General features: G+C 57.2%; 1 protein-coding gene across 1 annotated transcript in view; it reads right to left on the minus strand.

Moving 5' to 3' along the window:
- Nucleotides 1–337: 337 nt before the first annotated feature.
- The window catches only part of ATOSA (atos homolog A), a 73,012-nt gene continuing 50,647 nt past the window's right edge, over nt 338–22,702 (minus strand). Inside the window, exons 2-11 of the mRNA XM_078600211.1 lie at nt 11,483–11,661; nt 10,963–11,177; nt 10,232–10,357; nt 7,969–9,358; nt 6,080–6,235; nt 5,095–5,171; nt 4,360–4,459; nt 3,797–4,024; nt 2,659–2,987; nt 338–2,162 (exon numbers count right to left, since the gene is read on the minus strand). Of these exons, the coding sequence (XP_078456337.1) occupies nt 2,009–2,162; nt 2,659–2,987; nt 3,797–4,024; nt 4,360–4,459; nt 5,095–5,171; nt 6,080–6,235; nt 7,969–9,358; nt 10,232–10,357; nt 10,963–11,177; nt 11,483–11,661 (2,954 nt within the window). The 3' untranslated portion in view covers nt 338–2,008. The remainder of the gene's footprint in view (nt 2,163–2,658; nt 2,988–3,796; nt 4,025–4,359; nt 4,460–5,094; nt 5,172–6,079; nt 6,236–7,968; nt 9,359–10,231; nt 10,358–10,962; nt 11,178–11,482; nt 11,662–22,702) is intronic.

Raw genomic sequence — 22,702 nt, forward strand, 5'->3', positions numbered from 1 at the left:
GACTCGGAGCAATCGGAGGGGGGTAGATCTGGAGGACACTCCCTGGAGGTCTTGCTGGGCAATTCCGGAGGTCTACGGCAAAAAGGTCAGGAGATTCGGTGGAGAGCCCGGGACCTTCCAGGCTCTGTACAAGAATCCAAGACGTTGCCACATTGGGAGCCCTCATTGCCCGACTGCTCCGACTGCGGCTCCTTGGCTCTGTCGACGCTCCCACGCGCCGCGCCGGCCCCCAAGGGACGGCCGATTGAGAGAGAAACGACCGCGGTGGAGAACCACGTTGACCGAAACCCCCACCGGCGAAGAAACGGCGACGACGCCACCTGCAGCGAGGAGTGAGGAGAAACGCAGCTCGCGTGGTCAGAGATGCCGGAGCGGTCTCGCGCTGCGAGCGGCGTTGAGTATTAAAGCGTCGTCTCCAACGCCAAGGCTGGAGCTGAGCTTTTGTGCAACGCACGAGGGGGGGGGGGGGGGGGGCGGTGCGAGGAGAGACAGAAAGAGATGTGGGGGGATGAGTGGGGAGATGAGTGGGGAGATGAGTGGGGAGATGAGTGGGGAGATGAGTGGGGAGATGAGTGGGGAGATGAGTGGGGAGATGAGTGGGGAGATGAGTGGGGAGATGAGTGGGGAGTCACGAGAGAGTTCCCTTCTAGTCATAAGGGTTCCCACCGTAATTATTTGAACAAGTGTAATAGTACGTATTCTGCTCTCTACTACGCCAATTGGTAAATGGAATTACAGTGCCCTCAACGTCCGATCGTTGTATAAAACCAAATTGCACTGCAACGCATGGATGTGTACCGGCTTTGTTCACCCAGCCGAGTCCCAAGGCTGTGTTTCATGAAGGACCAGCTTGGGATGTGAACCAATTCCTGTCGAGTGTTTTACGACGAATCGGCATTCCAGACGTGGACCGCCACGCCTGTGCCACCGTACACGTCGCTGGAGCGAAGTTAGCAAGAACGCGCGGACCGGGTAGCGGACCGGGTAACGGACCGGCTGATGGACTGGGTAACGGACCGGGTGACACCGCTTACGTTGCTTGGTAAAGCCACGGAACGGCTCGTGTGTAAATGAGATTAAAAGTGGCAAACACAGATTTTAAGATGCCGTGGCTATTTAAAAAAAAGTCCAAGTTGTGTCTCTGCCTGCGGCAGCGGCCATCTGAGAGGTGGGGCCCTGACGCGGCACTGGGAATGGCGTGTCGATGCAGAGTTGTGGGACTTCCTTAGATAGGTCTCAAAATGTTTTTCTACCTTTCTTGTTGTTATTTAAGTATTAGTATTATCTCACATTTAAAATGTAGATTCTTTATCCGACTGAATTTTGTACGTATTAATCTGCTGTTGAAATGAAGCATGAAAAATAAACCACGTTGTAGTTCCGCGAGTACAACTCAATTATTTTTCAAAAAGTAAACGTGTGACGGAATGTGTGACGTGACGAGATAGAGACACGGCATGGGTGAGTGGTGAGCGAGCGATGGGCGAGCGACGGGCGAGCGATGGGCGAGCGATCGGCGAGCGACGGGCGAGCGGTGGGTGAGCGACGTGAACTCCCGGGGGCCCCACGCGGCGTTGCACAAAACCACCCAGAGCCGCCATGCACCAGCTCCACTCTCGCGCCCGCCCGGCATCTCAAACACACGCCTCATCGCACCGACTCTAACCACCCAGAAATCTAGACACTTTCACTTCCTGTCCTGAACTTAAATAATTTCACTTTCACCTACGCGTCACTGAACCTCGGGGACACTGGAGATCACTGCAGTCTCCCCCCTCTGGCCACGCCCCGGGTGGTTTGGGTTGACGTGAAGCCGCACCGGTGCCGTGTGTATGCACGTCGAACTTCTTTCGTAGCCATCCGTGCTCATCGGAGGTGCGGACATACGTCGCTGGCGTTGGCCGCGAGCGGGAAATCCAACTCGGGTCACGCCGCGAGATGGGTCGTGGTCACGGGGGGAGGGGTGGGAGGTGGGGGGGGGAGGGAAGGCCGAGGCAGGGGGGGGGCATCAGAGCCGCGGGGAGTAGCGCGGGTTCTGCGGCGTCTCCGTGTACGACTTGAGCTCGTACGCCGCGCCCGAGTCGATCTCCATCGACTTGCGAGAGAAGAGCAGCCGGATGTCCGAGTGCAGGTAGATCTTGCCCGACTTGGAGCTCAGGAACCTGCAACGGGGGGGGGGGGGCAACGGCATAACGAGACGGCTCGGCGAGACTTCGACACTTCATATGCCTTCAAAGTGCCCTAGCGCCATGGAGGTCACCACCACTTGGTAGCGAATGGCAGTTATTGCTGCTGCTGCTGTTGTTGTTGTTGTATACGCGTGCGGTGTGCGTGCGTTCCAGGAGTGTAGCGGTTAGCGCGCTGCGCTATGAACCCGGCGACCCGAGTCGGATTCCCGCTCACGGCCAACACCGGTGACGTATATCTGAACCCGTCCTAGGTCTCTCTTAGGTCGACTCAGGTCAAAACGAGTGCCTGGTGCGGTGTGTAAATTAGGCGGTGTGGTGCTGGCGACCCACCCACTCCCCTCGTGTGCCGTGCCGGCCTTCATAGGCGGGTGCTCGCTAACTGCACTTGCCCCAACAAGTATGTGAAGGCTACACACGGAGGGGATTATCTGGCGTGCGTGCATGTGTATGTGCGTATGTGCGTGCGTACCGCAGGTGGATGAGGTATCGGAGGGCCCTGTCCTTGGCCCCGTCGGCCGGGGGGGCGCTCGCGGGCGACACGCGGTCGGAGGCCTTCGGAGGGGAGGCCGAGCGCAGGCGGCCAACGGCGGCGGCGGGCGGCACGGCGCCGTTGGTCCCGTGGCGGGCGTGGGGGCCGGGGCCCGGCGTGGCGGGCACGGCGGGCGTCCCCGCCCTTCGCGCCGTGGGCACCGAGAACGTCCTCTGGCGCAGGAAGGTGTGGTGCCCGCCCGGCATGTCGCGCAGGTCGTAGATCACCACGAACATCTTCACCACCGTCTTGTTGGGGTTGAACAGCGTCTGCTCGGGAAGGCGGCACCGGCATGGCGAGGGCGTCACTCCCGCCCCACATTGGAATACGACTCTGCTGTTGTAACATCGGTATCACCAATGGCAACAATTATCTATGTATCTATGCATGTGGATGATGCACGTGGCTGGTGCTTGTACGTAATATGTGCGACTGTGTGTACGTTTTTGAGTGTGGATGTGTGCGAGCGTGTCCGTGCGTGTGTGAATCTGGCCACGCGAGTGTAATATCCGTTCCAGGCCAACACCGGTGACAAACATCTGAAACGGTCCTGGGCATCCCCTAGGTCAACTCAGCCTTAAATGGGTACCTGGAAATGGTGTACAATCATCGGCACTGGGGAGACAAAAGCAGCCAGGTGTGGTGCCGGCCATAAAGACAAAGTTCCCCCCTATAGCCTTAACAGACTGTTGGGGCAAGTGCTGTTAGCGAGCACCTATGAAGGCCGCCACGGCACACGAGGGGGTGGGTGGCCAACACCACGCCCGGCCGCCTTTGTCTCCCTAGTGGGGATGTTTACACACCGCACCAGGAACTCATTTGAGGTGGAGTCGACTTAGCGGGAGGCCCAGGACCGGTTCAGATAATCGTCACCGGCGTTGGCCGTGAGCGAGAATCAAACACAGGTCGCCGGGTTTGTAGCGCAGTGCTCACCGTTACACCACCACGAGTGCCATGTCGGCCTCAAAAGGTGCATGTTAACGGCGCTCGCGCCACCTCCGCCGTACCGTCCGCGCGTGCGTGGTCTGCGCGTGCGTGTGCGTGTGTGGTCCGTGCGTGCGTGTGTGCGCGCGCGTACCACTTGTATGGTGCCGGCTCGCGGAACGTGGTACCCGCGGCAGCCGTGGGAGCGCAGGCCGAGGACGCCCAGGTAGGGGGAGGGGGCCCCGTCGTGGGCCACCGAGAAGAAGGAGACGTGCACGGGCAGCACCGCGTGGCGGGGGCAGAAGGAGCCGCTGGCGCCCAGCTCCGCCGTGAAGCCCGCCACCGAGCCCAGCGCGGGCAGCCGCGCGTTCAGCACGCACTCCTGCGGCGGACACGGCCAGCGTGAGGCTCGGGCAAAGATCCACGGGTCGCAGCGCCTACGAAGGCCGCTACCGTGGCGCACGACGGGGTGGGTGGGTGGGTCGCCAGCACCACGCCCGGTCGCCTTGGTCTCCCCGGTGGCGATGTTAACGCGTCGCACGAGGGTACTCATTTGGGGGTCAAGGAACATCACACGAGTCTCACAGCAAGTCATGCCGATTCTCACCGAACCTCGCCGAACCTCGCACGAGAAGATACACCGATCCTCACTGACGCTCACCGGGTCTCACGCGCACGAGACTCGCGCGCCGGCGTCGCTTGTCGAATCTCACTCACCTCGAAGTTGCCAAGGAGGCAGCGTGGGCTGCTGCAGGGGCCGTGCGGCGCAGGGGGCTGCCGGCCGCTCTGCTCGTCCACGGGCGCGACCACCTTGGGGCTGCGCGACAGGCAGAGGGGCGCCAACGCACGACCCACGTCACCACCTTCGGTTCGCCGCGATGCGCCGTATAGAGCGAGCTTCCTCGCGTTCCGCGATTCTCTTTGCAAGCCGAGAGTCTTAAGCGGCGCTCGCCACAAGGGAGCCGACGGGCCTGGCAGTCTATAGCGGCTACCGCCGCGCCCGCCCTGAGGTGCTGCAACGCCCGAGGGAGTGCTCTTATCCCCCGCCGTGAGAGATGTCAAAGGAGGGAGGGGCCAGCGCGATCGCACGGCCAGGTCTGTCCCGACGGCGCTCTCACGAGACGGAGAACGGCCCACTCAAGCGGACACTACAGAGCTACCCCCCGAGATCCTTTCAAGTCACCTGGGTCCACGCAGTAGAGGGCACAACTGCTCTGCCACCTGAGAGTAGTGTCTGTCGCATCAGCCAAACTGATGTTTCAATCGTCAGAGCTGGAATTGATCCAATTTAAGTGCGAAAACAAATTTAACGTGACGATTTGTCTCGTGCGCTCTAGGCGACCAGGCAGAGGCCATCAACTCACTGCACCTCGGAACCCGGTTCGACCGCGGGTGGCTGCCCGGTTTCGAACCCGGGGTCGCCAGCTCGGCGCTCGGACCTCCGGCCCTCACCTCTTCACGTGCCCGTTCTTGTGCAGCAGCGAAGCGTCCAGTTCGAAACGCCCGGAGATCCCTTTCCTGAAGGGCACCTGCCGAGCACAGACAAAGCACAGGCTTTAGAAGCAGCCGGGCCCAGCAGGGCCACGTGGAATCTCCTCGGCTAAGTCGACAACAAGTCGACGGCACAGGGGTGGACTCCGCATCAGGATCACCGACCGTGACCGCTGCTCCTGACGCGGTTACCTGGCTTGGCCACCTGAGTGTCCACGTCAGCCACAGGAAAGGGTTAGACTGGGCGTGGGCACCAAAGCGAACGCAAGAGAGACGTCGCCGAGGGGGTTTAAAGTTAACCGGCCGTTATGATCACTCGGCTAAAATTGGGGACGTGGTGTGAACCAACGCAAAGGGAGGCTCCAGCAGCGGCGCAGGGAAGCTTTCGTGCGGCTCCATCCCACGACCTTCCTACGGGAGGAGTTCGGTGGTCTTTCAAGCAGCTCCGAGCAGTCCCAGCGTGATCAAGGTTTCGTGATGGCCGACGCTCACCCGATTGGTAACCCGCTGACGGTGTTTTAAGTTCCTGATGGGCCCTACGGTAAGGAAAGGCTTCCCCGAGCGTGCTGTAGGGGAGGGAGGAACGCTCGTAGCATTGAGGGGGAGAGCCAAGGAGCGAAGCCTCTCAAGTTCACGAGGATGCCGATGATCAGAATCTTTGTTTAGACCGATGAGCTATGAAGCTCTTTTCTCACCGATGTCCAGCAGGGGCGGGCGGGCGGTCAGCGAGTTACGACAGTGAGCGACACGCACGCACGGACAAAAACCGATAGGAGTGCAAAATAGAAAAAGAGGCAAGCAAGTCACGAAATATAAATAGAAAATATAAATAACCAAAACATTAAGTAATCGATTCAATAAATTAATTATACGAGTCCGGCTGAGGAGCGGCACGAGCGTGTGATCACAGCGCACGGCAGACGAGTTTGTGCGTGCGCGGCCTTACTGGGCTGGAGGCGGCCGGCAGGCCGGTGCGTGGGTGGAAGGCGACGGCGGCGGCGGGCAGCAGCAGCGGCGGCTGGGCACCGTTATCCAGCAGCCGGCGGCTCACGGGCCGCTGGGGCGGGGGGGGCACCACGGCCGCCGTCCGGCAGGGCTGCGCCTGTGCCGTCGGAGGATCGCCGACCGACCACGTGAGAAAATGTACGGTCTATGGCAAGAGGGTTTCTTCTCTCCGCCGTTGTCGATGAGATTGACAGCAAAGCACGAACGGCTATGGCTCCGGAGCCGCGTGCGGCTTCTTAAGGACTGTTTCGCGAGGTCATTTATCAAGGAGGGCTGCCGTATCGTATTCACGTGCACTGCGGCTCTTGATACAAATAAAAAAAAAATATCTTCTTGTTATTTTGGTCGTCAACCCCCAGACCAGTCAATATCTATCACCACTGTGCCCAGCCGTTGTCAACTCTCGTGTTCATGTCGAGTGCAGCCTCGGTGCCAGGGCAGGGCTAGAGTTGACCACGAGGATGGGCACAGTTGAGGCGGGGTGACCGGGTGGCACGCGCTCGCCGTCGCGCCAAGTCGGCAGCGCGTGCCCCGCCAAGGCCTGGCCGACTACTGCAGTGATGTTCCTGGCGGCGAGATGTTAACTACCTCGCTTGGGGCACAGGAGGTCGTGGGTTCGATCCCGACCCAGACGCCTGCTGTATATTTGGAGTTTGCGTGTCTCTCTCTCTCTCTCATCATCATCACGGTGGCTAGGAGATGTTAACGACCTCACCTGGTATACAGGAGGCCGTGGGTTCGATCCCGACCCCGACGCCTGTTGTATATTTGGAGTTTGCGTGCTCTCCCCGTGGTCCACCGGTTTTTCCCTCCACGTTTATAAACGAGGTGCGTTTAGAGTATTTGGCTGCTATAAATTTCCACATGATGATAAGCCACTTCGTTGAGCTATCATTTGTGGCCAGGGTACTTCTGAAAAATAACTATATAGCTCAGTGGGCCTTACCTGGTGAAATAAAAACAGTTTAGTTTTTAAATGCTAGTTTACTTTGTGAAGCGGACGCGAGTAATGTGGGTCGCTTGGCATCACGGAGATGTTTGTGCCGTTGTGTGCCGGCCACTGTGCGTCACAAAGATGCGACCCATCACTTCTTCACTGCAAGACGGATATGTTGCCATTGAACACTTGCCTGATTAAATCACAAACGCTATAAGCAGATACTAAGTCTCTCCTTCATTTATCTGTCTCGCCACAATGATAATCAATATTTACGCGGAGAGACAGATGTATGAAGGAGGCGCATTGTCTGTGTATATATACTTCGCTATTTATAATCTCCACAATGACACCCGCGATTGCTTGGTGTTATGATTAAACGACGGTCCTTATGCAGACAGCCGACTGAACCCAAGCCGCAGACTCATCATTTTCAATCAAACAACAAACACAAGTTACCCTCCATCACCGTGAGCGATGCCCCGGAACGAGTGCACAACGTAGACGAGCTGGAAGAACGGGCGTCGCAATTTGGCACGATGCAACGATTTGGCGTGATTAATGCGGCTGCAGTCGGACTCGAGATGCAACACGAGCGTGAACACGCATCGCGCACAACAAGTCCGCTGAACGAACGAGGACGTACGCCCGCGGGCACTTGGGTGAAACATTCTGAAGCGGTGAGCGAGAGCGAGTCGGGAGCGTTTCCTGCCGAACTGAACTCGATTACGTTCGTCGACAGCTGCCTTGGACGTAAAGAACGCAAACGTGGCACCCAGCAATGGACTGACACGGGGTCGCGATCTAAACTAAACATTCGACGCGCGCGCGTGCGGGCACGGCCCCTTGAGGTGACCTCCCCTCGCTCGCACGCCCTTCCCGCCTCCCCTCACCTGGCAAGACGCGCTCTGCCCGGCGGGGATGCCCGGCGACGAGGCCAAGTAGCACGCGGACGCGGCCGGCACCAGCGCGGGAATCGTCGTCGGCGCCGCGGGGGTAAGGGGGCCGCCGGGAGGCCGGGGGGAAGTCCTGACGCCGTCGAGCGGCAAGGTGCCCGGGCGGGCCACGCCGCACTTGGCCGGCGGGGACTGGCAGGGGTCCGCGGCCCTCGCCGCCTCCGCGGCCGCCGCGGCCTTAGGTCTGTGCGGCGATGGCGACGGCAGCAGCTTGCGCTTTACGCGCGATTTGAGCGGCAGGGCGGCTCCGCGCGACGACATGGGGGTTTCGCTCCCCCCTCGGCCCCCCGCAGCGCCTTCCGGCGCCGGCTCCTCGCCGTGCGGCGTCCACCGCTCCGGCTCGTCGCCCGCGAGCGCCGCCTCGACGGGCGTGAGCGGCGGCGTGAGCGGCGGCGTGCCGGCGCGAGCGTCGCCCGCGTTCTTCAGGTTCCTCCAGGAGGACGACGGGGGGGCGGCCGCGGCGGTGCCGTCGGGGGCCGCGCCGGGCCGGCACCGCTCGGGCGCCGGCGGGGACTCGGCCTTGCGGCGGAGGTCGCGGGCGGCGCCCAGGCGCACGGCACGCAGCGACGTCTCCAGCTCGCACAGGTCGATCTGCTGCGCGATGCTCGAGATGATCTCGCGGCTCTGGTAGATGGAGCCGAGCGGCGAGCTCTCCTTCGCCTCCCGCGCCAACTCCGACGTCGGTTCAGCGGCGGCGGCGGCCGCCGCGGCGGCAGCGGTCGTGGCGATCACAGAGTAGTTCTTGGACAGCGCGCCGCGCAGGCCGCCCGTAGTCCTCCTCTCCGCGGACGCTTCCGGCGGGCACCTGTAGGGCTGCCCGGCGGGCCTGGGCCAGCACGTGTGGTTAGGCGCGGCGTCTTCCGGGCACTCTCGCCGCCGGCAGCCGGCAGTCCTGGAGCAGTCGCACCGCTCGCACGCCGCGCCGTTGGAGCGTATGTACGTCAGCACCATCTTGCCCACCGCCTTCTGCTGCCGCCGCTCGGCCTCGGGAACGAACCGGTCGTAGTCGGCGCGGCACGCGAGCTCCGACTCCGCGCCGTCCTCCTCCGCGCCGTCGAGGCGGAGCCGCGGCGCCGTCCCCCGGGGCTCCGCCGCGCCGGGCTCCGCCGTGCCGGCGGAGGAGACGGCGGAGGAGGAGGCGGCGGCGGCGGCGGGGCGGAGGGGAGCGTGCACGCGGCACTGGACGGCGGGCGGGGCGGGCAGGCGCGGCAGGGCCGACACGGAGACGCGCAGCGTGCGCGTGCAGGCCAGCGCCGGCACGGGGAACACGTGCTCCTCCGGGGACTCGGCAAAGTCCTGCTGCGTGGCCTCGCCCGGCGCGCACACCCTGGCAACACGACGGGCACGTGGGCAGGGTTCAGCCTCGGCGCAGCAGGGCGGCGACGACGACCGCGACGACGCTTCTGCCGCTGCTAGGACAAGGGCTACAACTCACAGTATGGGCTGTTTAAATGTACAGATTTGTCTTTCGTGGACAAAAGACAAATAGGAGCTGTGTTAAGCGAGAGGGTGGGTTAGGGGTGAGCGGGTGTGTGGGTGTGCGGGGTGGGATTATGGGTGAGATATATAAATGTGTCGTTAAACCCGCCACCACCCGACACAGCCAACTAGTCAGGTTTGTCACGTAAACAAAATGCGCCAATTCGTCACTAGTACAGCACACCGGTGTGTTGGAGAGTCAAGCCACAACATTTACAATCTGAGTACGATGTTTCGTAATTACAACTAGCTTCATCTGGCGAAACGTCGTACTCAGATTATCAATGTTGTGGCTTTGCTCTCCAACACACCGGGGTGCTGTACTAGTAACGAATTGGCACGTTCTGTTTACGTGACAAACCTTACTAATTGGCTGTGTCGGGTGGTGGCGGGTTTAACGACACATTTAAACTTATGCAATCTAACCCAAAAAAACTTGTATTATGGATGATATTGGTCGCAAAAGCCTACTACGTGTTAAACTGAACGGGTTATTGCGCAGATTAGCAGCTGGTGACTGGGTTGGCATGCTAAATGTGTTGTTGGGCAAGTAGACTGGCGAATGAGTCAGACTGGCGAGTCGGTAGGCAAGCGTGTTGGCGGGTGAAAGGGCTGCTCAGTAAGGGGGTTATAATGATTGAGCGGACTGCTAAACGAGTGCTTTGGTGAGGGACCGAGTTGAAAAATCTAGCGAGCGAGCGAGCTGCCGCCAGGTCCTCACCGATAGAAGATGGAGTGGTTGAGCTTCCCGTGCGCGGCACTGAGCCAAGCGCTCAGCTGGGAGAAGTGGATGTAGGAGCGCACCGCCTGCAGCAGAGTCCCCTCCGACACGGCTCCTTCGCCCGGCCTGCACGCAACGCGCACGCACGCAGAGCCCCACTCGTACGCCGCTGTCTGGTCGCGGACCTTGCTTGCAGGAGGTGGCGGCAGTCGGCGCCTGCTTTGATTGTCGCTGCTAGCGGTGGCAGCCTGCGTCTGATTAGTGACGGCTGGTACCTGCCAACTGCTGGTGGCGGTGTCTGGTTGCTGCCGGTGGTAGCTAGTAGCTGGTTGGTGACAGCTGGTGCATGGTAACTGCTGGTGGTGGCGGCTGGTTGCTGGAGTCTGGTTACTCGTGGTGGAGGTGGTGCTGTTGGCTAATGGCGTAACAACAGCAAGGGGCACCAGCTGGTGCATTTGCCAGTCATCTCAGTCGGTCAAGCCATGGCACCTGGATCTGTCGCGCGATCTCCTGTCAGCGAGCATACGACACTTCACGTGGCCTCAAAGTGCACCTGGCCTGGCGCAGGCGCCGTGGTGATGTCACCGTCACCTAGTGGCGAATGGTGGCATTTGGTATTGGTTGGCAAATGCCCGGTGACTGCTGCTGGTGTTAGCTGGGGACTTGCTTGCCGGAGCGACGGAACGAGGTGGGGGAGGGGGGGGATGGCGGGAGGAGGGGCTGTCACTCACCTGCGTGGCGCCAGGTGCAGGGCCCAGCGCTCGAGCAGCAGCGACCCGCGTCCGCAGGGGCCCCCATCGGCGTCGCCGGCCTCGGAGCCGCAGGTCGCGCCGTGCCGCTCGTCGCCGGCGCAGCAGCCGGCGCGCAGACCCACCTCCACCATGACGGGAACGGCGTTCCTCCACAGCAGCAGCACCCGCGCGCGGGTCAGCTGGTACAGCCGGCACTGCGCGCGGGCACGGAAGGGGCACAGGGGCGCGGAGGCGTCTCAGCGACGGAGGAGGAGGAGCGCGCAAAGACGCGGCGCGGATAACATTCACGTCTGGAATTGCGCCGAGGGGACGGAAGAGGGGAGCACATGGGTTAGGGCATCTTTCTGAGCACCGAGGAAGGTAAAGCGTGGTGTGGGTAGAGGGCAGAGGGAGCAATAAATAACTGGGCTCTCGGCGCGGCAACGCAATTTACACGAGACTGCAAATGAGTTTTTTTAAGTTTCAATCCTCTACTCGCCCACACGCACCCCACGCTCACCTGTTCGCTGCCGAGGCTGCACACGTGCGTGCCGTGGCGGCTGGCCGCGCGCTGGGGGCAGTGCGGGCCCTCCGCGCGGCCCTTCACGGAGGCCTCGGGAGTGCGGCCCTCTGTGACGAGCTGCGTCAGCGCCACCAGCAGCTCCTCGGGCTCCCACTCGCCGCCCTCCGGCGGGGCGTCTGCACGGCACGGAGCGGCACCGAACTGTCAGTGTGGCACGCGCGCCGGCGCACTCGCTCGGCAGACCCACGGCAATCTCTGCCAAGGCGCAGCGGGCGACGTTCACACGCGTGGGAATCAAAACTCGGATCGCCGAGCTCATAGCGCAGTGCGCTCACCGCAAACGCGGATAAGCACGCACGTAGCCGCGTGCGATCGTGGCACTTGTACGTTACGCACGAGTAGACACGCTCTACGTATACATGCCCTTTGCGGGCATACACATAGACACACGGATCTCGTGCATGCGTGTAGATAAAAAAAACAACAAAACCAAGATCCTCTGTGTAGCTTTTAACAAACTGTTCGGGCATGTTCTGCCAGAAAGCATCGACGAAAGGCGGAACGGCTCACGAAGGGGGTGGCTTGGATTTTCCTCACCGGCCTTGGCTACGGGCAAGAATCGAACTCGGCTCGCCGGCTACGTAGCGCCGGCGCGCTCGCCGGCTACGTAGCGCCGGCGCGCTCGCCGCCACACCGCACGCGGCAGAGACGCACGCGCTCGCACGCACGCGGCTGTACACAGACGGTGGGAACCGGCTTCACGGCCGCGATGCCCATGGGTTATGCATGAGCTGGCGGCGCATTGTGAGACGGAGCCGACCCGGCTGCCTCGCACGGCACAGACCGACCCCCCCCCCCGCCCGCGGCTTGGCGGTGAGCCGGTTTGCCCTTGCTGGCCGGGCTGGCTGCCGGCTTCCCCAGCAGGTTGCCAGCCCGGTTCCTCTGCCAGGTCATCAATTAATCCCCCGGGGTGGGAGAGCCCCACGGTGTAACTGCGTCAACTAAAACCTCAAATGGTTGAATCCGATCGTTGAACCCCCTCCCCTCCCTCCCCAAAACCGGACCCAAATGGTTGAGCCCTCCATGGTTGAATTCGCAGAAGTGAACTCCCGCGGTCGAATCCAATCACCGAACCCCCACAACAGAACCCGATGGTTGAACCCTCATTACTGAATCTTAACGACACAATCCCCCCGCGGGGTTCAACCCGCTCCACCCCCCCCCCCCACCCTCATAATTGAACCCCAGAGTAAACGTATCATCCTCTACAACTGAACCGCATGATTGGACTCCACGGTTTTAATCCCCGGGGTTGAATCCCATGGTTCAAACGCCGCAGTCTAACCCCTATAATTGCAACCGGTGAAACCCGACGTGGCCGATACTCCCAGAATGGCGAATAAACAACAGCTTGGGGGCAGTGCCACAGGGCGGGCTTGAGGGGGGAACAAAGGGTAGATTTCAGGTGCAACGACTTGGATAAAACTCCGCGGTCCATCACCGACGCAAACGCGTGCGCCGACTAGTGGACAAGATGCGTGCACAGGTGAGTAACAATTCTAGGTGCAGTTATAGCGCAAAGCCAACTTAATTTTTTTTGTTCATCGCTTTAAATACATAAAAATCGCACGCTAAGTTTTCTTCCGGGGAGTTGAAGCCACCACGTTGTCTGGACGGTAATGCTACCCCCCCCCCCCCCCCTTTGGTACAGTGTCCAACACACGCACTCTCTATCTCTCGCTCTCTCGCATGGAGGGGGTTGCGCTGCTCTTGAAGGGGGTTGTGAATGAATTCTTCATCCCGTGACGTGACGCTGCGGACGTAAACCGGGACAACGTTGGAGAGGAACGCTGCCACGGCCGGTGGTAGCGATGGCGATGGAAATTAGACATTGCTATGGCCAGGTGCAGGTCTCTCCGTACAAGCATAACTGTATCTAATCACAAAACGGTACGGATGTTATCCAACCCAGATAAAACTATTGGGATTTTAACAACCTTCCAACTGTTGAGTCAAGCACTCTAACCAAGCCATTGGCGGAGCCAGTGGGGGGGTGGGGTGGCACGTGCCCCCCCAATGATCCGATCGAAATCCCTAATTTCGATCGGATCATTGGGGTTTATTAGTAATAAATCGGCATTTTGAGACCCCCACTGCCACTGTGTAGCATATTATTATGTACCAGGGACTCTATGAGATGATAGTCCATAATTGGCAATAAGTAATGGCAGAGCAGTTATAAGTGACTCAGAATTGTGCGCAGTTGCGTATACAGGACACGACTTCCCTGAAGGCAAACACCTTCAGCGAGCGCGATGCCGATCACACAACGCGGTTCGAATTCGACCCTCGATCGATGGCTGCGTCATCGCCGCACACGCATCGAATAAAAAGCAAGGGACAAGTCCTTACTTACTAACAACTCCCATCATTTTTCATTGCTGGAGGGGTTGCCCCCCCTACCTGATAATCCTGGCTCCGCCATTGAACCAAGCCACTGTCGGATATTTCCTTACGTCAGTATCTCAGCTTGACGGTGCCATAGAAACATTTCACCGGCAAAATATTTTATTTCATATTACATGTTCCACAAAGCCCAGTTGTGTCCACAAAACAATGAGACCCTTGTATGTTTTCATTGTCTCTTCTTTAAAGAGGTTTAATGCCCTTTAATTCCCTTTGTCATCGCGTTGCAGTGATGACAGCCACCCAATGCAGAGTTGCTCCGCAACATGTGTTCATAGGCACTGCTGATGCCATTGTTTTGACACGTACATTTATTGTTATTTACCTCCCAGTGAGCGTTTACTGACAAACAATAATGAGACACGCAGGTCCCATCAAGATGCAGAGACGACACGGTGGCTGTGAATATTGCCTCTAAAGCAGAGTTCACGCGTAAACAATGATGATGACAAGGTGGAACATTAATTAAATGTCATATAAATAAACACAGCGCTACACGGTGGGCAGCAAAGGGGCATCGCAGCAAACTCCATCGTCTAACTGCACCATGCTCCCACACCTGTGTTGCGCCGCCGTCACCAAGCCGAACTGACAAGATTGGTACACCCAGCCTGGTACAAGCACCAAGAAGAAGACATCACACTCCGATGATCACGGCCGGCTACGTACGGTGCCAAAGAAGTTCAACGTACGTACAATCAGCGGAAAATTGTCAGCTGTTGCCGTCTGCCCGTCCGTCTGTGCGTGCGCGTGCGCGCTCGGCAGTTTTAATTCGGCCACAAGGAACCGTGGCCTCATTGCCGTGCACCCAAACGCGTCGGCGACAAGCCGGCACTTGTAGAAATTCCGATCCTGCCCGCCGCCGCCACCGCCGCCGCACGTCACGGTATTTTCGGTGAAGTTACCAGAACCAAAAAAAATCTAAAGCGAAGGGAGCGCGCACGTTTACACACACGACCTTTTCGAGGCTTCGCGTTCAGACGCACGTTTCCGCCTTCTTCTTCTTCCGGAGTATTTTTAGTTCCCCTCCACGATGGCATTCTAAATATTGCGGCGCGGACATTCCTCCCGCGCACACCAAACAATACCTGCCCGTAACGCAAAAGGCAGGTGAAGACATGCCTTGTACACGCGTCACCATCGTCGCCTAGACGTCACGACAACGGCACGTGCAGGGGGATCGTGGTGGCGACTGGCTCAGTCTCTCCGGCTGCACGCACCACAAGGGTTGACACTTACACCTAAATCCGTCACCGCACGTGATCTCTAGCGTGACTCGCTCGCGCGCACGCACGGCGGAGGACCGGGTTATCCAAGTAGTCGGCACGCTCCCCAGTTATTGCATACGTTCAAGGAAGTGTACTCGCGCAAGCCGAGGCGGCTGATAATTCCACTGTCATCAATTAATCCTCATCATTAACAGCGGCACCTCGACTACCATTCACACGTGGCACCCACATCAAAGCCACCAATATAATCACCAACCACAGAACCTTCTCCACTCTACCTCTGTGTGTTGTTGAAGGAGGACAATAGGTCAAAACGTTGCCCAATCAACGCATTTTCTTTTTAAAGGAGCGTTCCTGATGAATTTGTTGAGATGTTTTCTATTATTTGTGAGAGTGCACCACTGCACAACGAAGTATCACAAAATATCCTCCCCCCCCCCATCTCCAATCTTGTCCTTCCCCCGTACCTCCAATGAGCAGGATTGGCTACGTAGGGCACGAAAGAAGTTCAACGTGCCAATTAATAAGTAAAAAAAACAGGCACCAATGCATCTATACGGGAAAGTCTAACCTTAGCAGTTACGTGGTTGATAAAAAAAATCAGACAGATGCTGAACGCACAGCCAATATGAGAAATGCTAAATCACGCCTGATTTATCACCTGCCTGCGTGACTTGGCTTGAATTCTAAGCGTGTACGCCACCGTGCGGGCTCCACACTCGATCACGCAGCAGCGCTCAAGCAACAGGGAGGGAGGGGAGGGAGGGCAGCAGAGCTCTGGAGGAAGACGAGAGGCTGACGGGAATCAGGATGCGAATTAAGCGCCTGGGGTGTTGTGCACGGTTGTGTCTTTGCGTCTGCATTGTCAAGAAGCAGGTTCGTTACATCTTTTATTGAGAACAACCAGGCGATGCTATCAGTCGAAGGCAGCGCACGTAGGTTTCTTTAGGACTGCTTTTTGTGAGTCGTTTCTTGTCCTTCCCCCACACCCTCCCATTAGCACGGTTGGCTAAGTAAGTACGGTGCAAAAGAAGTTCAACGTACAAGACGTACGAACAGAATGTTAAAAGGCTTGCTCGAACATTATTGCTGCGAATGATGATGACCAAGGAGTGCCCCAAGACTATTGCAAGGGGGTCCTGCATTGGGATGTTTGGCCAATATCATGAATGTGTGTTGGCATGTGCAGGAAAATGGGCATCAATAGAAAATAACGATTCAGTGGCTGAAATTCTCTGTCAGGGGCAAGAGCTACTATCTCTAGAGCAGTGTTGGCATTCGTGGTACCTAATTGATCAACCACGGAAATAAAGATACCATAAGTTTATTTCAAACCAGAACTTTAAACCAGCACACTGGAGGTCTCAGACAGGTGGTTATGATCATCGGAATAAGAAAATTTCTTATACGTAAATTTTCTTACCCACCAAGGGTTCTTCCCAGTGTGGCGTGAATGAGATATCCACCACAGCTGTACCAGCTGCACAATGAGATCACTCACCAGGACACAACCGCATTTTTTAAAACAAGTTTTACCAAAATAGTTTTTTGGTAACCTGGTGTACAACCGTCACACACACACACACCACGCCGTAACCGCACGAATAACAACAACCGGTTATTTTAGAAAGTTGAAAAATATGACGATACATCTTCAAATCCAGTGCATGGTCAACCCCCAGTTGGCTGAAAGTTACGGATCTCAGTAGGCAAGAGCACAACTCCAACAACCGCAGTGACACAATCGACCGGGCGTTCTATTTGTGCTGTGGGGAAGTAGCCTGTGCTGGTTTTGTACCCTTGTTACACACTCCCCAGGTGTTACGCAGCAACGTGGTTGTTGCGTCGTGCGTGTCATCACCCCCCATCCCGCGTGCGAGACACACGCGCACAGACACACCTGTTGGACAGGTCAAATGAGTACCTGGTGCGATGTGTAAACGTCGCCACTAGGGAGACAAAGGCAGCCGGGCGTGATGTTGGTCACCCACCCCCTCGTGTGCCGTGCCAGCCTTCATAGGTGCTCGCTAACAGCACTTGCCCCTACAGTCTGTTAAAGGCTATAGGGGGGTCTTTGTCTGGTAATCTCCACCCTCCTTTGTCAATCCATTGCTGGATGAAAGCCTCCCAAATGCCACATCGGTCACAGGCGTCGTTTTTTTTACCACACCTTGCCACGCTGAGCAGTGCGGGTCGCTAAACTGGAAGGCCCAAGAGGTGTTTGCATGTCACCCGCCGCCCACGCTAGCCATGGCCAGACAGTGTTCGTGGCACTTATATTATGGGGCGAGGACAAGGTAAAAAAAACACACGTTTCTAACAGGTTGTTCTTGAAAGAGTTGGATTTGTCTACGAAAGCGAGGTTTTCTCCCCACACCATTCTAAAACAAACACCCAGAGAGGAAGCGACACAATATCCCTCAACTGGCCTCTCAAGGTAAGAGTCAGAGGGGCTCTCTAGAGCGAAGGTTTCATCGGCCCATCTTATTTGATCAGTTTGTAAATCCAACGCAGAAACAAAACGATGTACGGTGAAATATACACCAGCCCGTGAAATGGAACTTGTCAATTCCGCCCACTTGCTCATCTGCTCGCGAGATCTTTCTCTGCGACTGACACAATTACAGAAGACTGTACCCCCGTCACAGGGTGTCACAACACTCTTGGCTATTCAAAACGCTACCAACGATTTCCAACGAATCACGCTGACTTTGCGCGTACAGAATTTAACAATAAAGTAATAATTTACAGTCAAATGAAAACGCACTGTCGGACAAAGGCCTCCCCCCTAAGCCGGCTAACGTCGTGTTGGTTTGGGGGTCGTTTGACCATACTTCACCACTCTTGTTAATGCGGGTTAGTGTAAGATGGACCCAGCACTGGTTTAGATATTATTCGTCACGTATGTATGTTGAACTTCTTTTGCACCGTACGTAGCCAACCGTGCTAATCGGAGGCGCGGGAAAGTCACTGAAGTTAGCCGTGGTTGGGAATGGAACTCAGGTCACCAGGCTGATAGGGACGTGCGCTAACCACCGCTCCACCCGCTTACTCTGCTTGTGTAGTAATATGTAGACATCGCATTCTGCTAACGAATGAGGAATTGGGACTTTTATAATTAGCTGTGCTTGTAAAAAGCAGCGCATTGGCAAACCATGACAAAACAGATTGAATTAAATGTCCAAGTTGCGCTCCTGGCTCCAGGGCATAATGTAACGAATTACTCGTCTCATTCAACAACCCCCACCAACCGCGCAGACACACACACAGGGTGCGCTCCGAAACACAGGTTACGCGACAGGTCTATGTCTCCGCTCCTTCGAGGGGTCTGCATTACGCAGCCAGAAGACGGCACACTCCGACGATGTGGTTCACTCGCTGCTCACACTAACCAGTGTACGCGGTGTCTAAACAGTGCCGTGCCTCTGCCCCAAGTGATGCGAGGGGGTGTGCTGATACTGGATCCTCCTAACCACGCGGCAAAGCGTGGTGGCTCCACGCACATCACTGGATGGATCAACCATCGGTTCCCGACGACTCCTCCGATGCACGCTTGAATGCGGATGATGGGATGAACTGGACGCTCAAAACCTTTTAGCCGCATTTTCTCGAGAGAGAGAGAGAGCGAAACAGAGGTTGATTGCGTGGAGAATCGGAATTTGCAGGGATGGGTTACGCGTCGCCATTTGTACAAACCGCGCGATCAAATCACCCAGAATGCACCGGATCTCATCAGATCTCAGGAGATAAGCAGGATTATGATCCCGGATAGTGCTTGGATGGGTGAGCGCCATGCATTACATACACGTGGCGGGGCTATGTATGCACGTATGTACGTTGAACTTCTTTCGCACCGTACATAGCCAACCCGTGCTCATTGGAGGTGGGCAGAAGAGTGCAGTGTGACAGAATGCATCGTTGTACTGTATCCTCTGCGATCTCAACGTCTGCGCTCCCCGCCTTCGCAAACCCGCGCTTACCATCACGGCGAAGCACGGCCAAACCACCTCACGTGACGCGAAGAGCTCCTCATCCAGCAGCGGACCCACAAAGGCCTGTAGTCACAAACTGAAGCTCTCGGTCCGCACAAGCGATGGCTGTACCCGGCGCTCTGCTCGGTTGGGGCCACTCGCCGCCGCACAGCCTCGGACCCTTCTCCCCGCGGGGAAAACAACACGCACAGATGAATGAAGGAATAAACGACCAAGGGGGCGAATTAATGAGCACGCAACGAACAAAGCGAGGGCTGAAACCGTGACCTGCGCGCCAAAGCAGGCGAACGGCACTACGTATAGAGGCCTTCACGGGGTAAGTAGGGGAAGAAAAAAACCCAAAGCCATGATGGCTAATTGAAGGCGGTGTCGAGAGTGGGACAGCCTGTTCCGTGACACCCATTACTGGCTTGCCACCAAGACGTCAAGACCGTCTCAGGGTCGTTTCTCCGACGATTGTGGGGGCTGTCGTCGTGAGCCACGGGAGGCGGCGGAGGAACAGAATCAGAATATTTATTTATACTCCAGGAGGAATCCGATGAACTATGAAGCTCTTTTTTTAACAGATGTCCAGTAGGAGCACGGGGTAAGGACGTTACAACACCAATGCAAAAACACGTTCGGAGTGCAAGTACAAGAAAGATAAACACATCACCCAAACACATGCAAATACAACACTAAACCATCCCCATCCTACCAGACAAAGCCCACCGAGGTGTTACTTTATTGTTCAAAAGTGACCTGGCCACAAATGATAGCTCAACAAAAGTGGCTCATCATTTGGACATTTATAGCAGCAAAATAATCGAAATAATCTCAACGCGTGTTTCTGAGTGTGAAAGGAAAAACCGGAGGACTCGGAGAAAAAAAATCCACGCGACGACGGGGAGAGAGGCACTGCCAAATCCAACTACACACCCTCCGAGCTGCGCCGGAGAAGACTCGGCGATTTTGCCCTCGCCTCGTCGTGTTAGCGGTGTCGTTTTAGCCGGTACCGTCTGCGTGGACGTGACGGACCGCATTCTGCAGAAAACCATTCCCCCGAAGATGAAATGCCTCCCCGAACGAGCCTGCGGACCACTCGGATGTGCAAATCACTCCCGCCACGATTGTCCGCCTTTCTCCCATTCAATAACGGGGCCATGTGCCAGAAATATTGCCTTGTGCTGCGCCCGAGAGCACGTCTACCGCGGAGGTGTTTCGATGGGATCGGCGCGTGGCGCAGGCGTTGGGCGAACCGTTGCGCCACAGGATCGCGAGGGATGGCGACGGCCGGGGGAGGCCTTCATCCAGCTGTGGATTGATCGGGGGCCGTGTTGACATTTCTCAAGCGTCCCCGCCTCGGTCAACTTAACTTAAAAATCAGGCTTTAATATCCATTTTACCGATCGGTGAACAAAAGTGTCTCGACATCGAAATTAATGCACGACACCCGCCCCCCACTCCCCGCCACCGCCGAAGAGCATCTTGAGTAAATGTTTTGCCGAATGAAGGTTGTTATTGATGCAACGCCGCTGCGCTTTGTTCTGGCACCACCACCACTACCGCCACTCCTTTGTGTAGTACCGTGCCGTCCTCAATACGTGCTCGCGAACAGCAACTGCCGCAGAAGTCTATATTCGAGAAGGCGTGGGACTCTTTAAGTACGTCTCAAGCCGTAATGCTCATATATTGCTGTCCAGTGGAACAAAGCCCGGCTCTACACTAACTGCCTTTTCATTAATCAACGAGAGCGAGAGAGAGAAAAAAACGAAATCCACTCGCACAACTGTAGCCCTTCATTGTCTAATTGTGAATCGGTGCGTCGTGTTCAGCACACGTCTCCGTGGGGTTTAATCCCAGGAGGGGGACAGGCGATGAGCGTGGCGGGACAGGCGATGAGCGTGGCGGGACAGGCGATCAGCGCGGCAGGGCGCGTGGAAACTCACTGCTAAAAGAGCAAGCTTCGAGGTCGCCTCTCGTGTTTTTATTTCATTTATGTCACGTGCGTTTCGGTTGTATCCCTCACCCCCTTTGTCATCCCTTCCCCCTTACTTAAAAAAAGTGACCCTCATCCCTTTTGGTGGGACCCCTCCCGTACGGTTTGGGGCAGTGAGCCCCGTTCCCCATCTTTCTATCCCCTACTTTTCATAACCGGTTTGGCTTATGTGTTGACGGTGTGTGTGTATACGTGCGTCACAACGTGATGCATCGGGCCCGCACGTTGTCTCAATTCTCCTCGTAAGCCTCCTCTCCCAACCCCCCCGCACCCCCCCAAGCCGCGAGCGTCCGTGGCACAGCCGACAGTCGTAATCATAACAATGACGATGACGATGATGATGACAGTGGCGGCATCATCCTCTACGAGTCACGCACACGAACCGCCGTGTCTACCACCGGCGTGCGTCAGCGAGAGGCGGCGGGTCACGCCATCGTAGACTGAACCGCCGTCGCCCTCGGCGCGCAGCAGGGGAAACAAAAAACCCATCGACGTCTGGCACAGCTGCTGCCAACGTCAAACGGAGTAAGATGCAAACAAAACCTCCGAGTGGGATATCTACTGCTTGGTGATTTTTTTGAGGTGTGCTTCGAGTCACCTTGTCGGGAATTTAACAGCTCTGGAGAATATCAGAAAAAGGTTAACTCTGCTGCGGAAAAGCCAAGCTTAGCTCACGGGGCTGCTGTGATATTTTTGTATATTCATTTTTTTAAAAGTGCTTTCTTTAATGACATCGTAAAAGCATTTCTAACGTTACCTCCAAAGTCTTCACAGAGCCAGCGCACAATGCTGCGCTCCTAACAATGTCAAAATGCTGCACCCCGTTGCCCTTGCTGCCCTTTCGTGCGGCCGCCCGTCCCGCCGTGCTCCGAACGACGCTGATCGCTCTCGAGTCCTCCGACTCCTAATTGGAATTGCGGCAGAACATCTCAACTCGGCACGGTGGCACCTCCATGCGCAAACGGGGGGACACGCGCCCCGGTTTCAGCCAATCGGAGGCGGAACTGTGTTGCTATGCTCGCTTAGAAGGCACCCCCCCACCCACCCCCCCGCTCCCTCTCTCTCTGCGCGCACACCCCCCCCCCCCCGCCCGGGCTGCACACGATACATACAGAGTGACCGTTCATACAGAGTGACCGTTCAAGGTGTGCGCGCGCGTGCGAACGTGCTCGTTATGATTCATAGCAGCCGCCGCGGTCAGATAGTGGCTCTGTTTGCTGTGCCGTGTTCCGCGACGTTCCGTAGCGCAGCCACACCGACCCGCCCGGCCGCAGACTGCAAGATTTGCCGTTTGTCCGTGTTTATTCTTCCACTTTGTACGGATATCTTTAACCCACGCCGGCAGGACGTTCGATGGAGACGACGCATCTCCGTTGCGTGAACGTCAAAACGTTCACCTGCCTGCAAGGAGCAGCGGTGCAGTGGTGGTGGTCATTCATAGGGGCAGCTCTGCAGATTGCACTTTCTCATGGCAGGGGCCAGCAGCACCATCCACAGCAAGACCACCGCTGACTTGCCACCAAGCGGCACTCCATCCACAGCGCGGGGCTTG

This window comes from Lampetra planeri, chromosome 13, assembly GCF_965212315.1.
Source record: "Lampetra planeri chromosome 13, kcLamPlan1.2.h2, whole genome shotgun sequence".
NCBI classification, from domain to species: domain Eukaryota; kingdom Metazoa; phylum Chordata; class Hyperoartia; order Petromyzontiformes; family Petromyzontidae; genus Lampetra; species Lampetra planeri.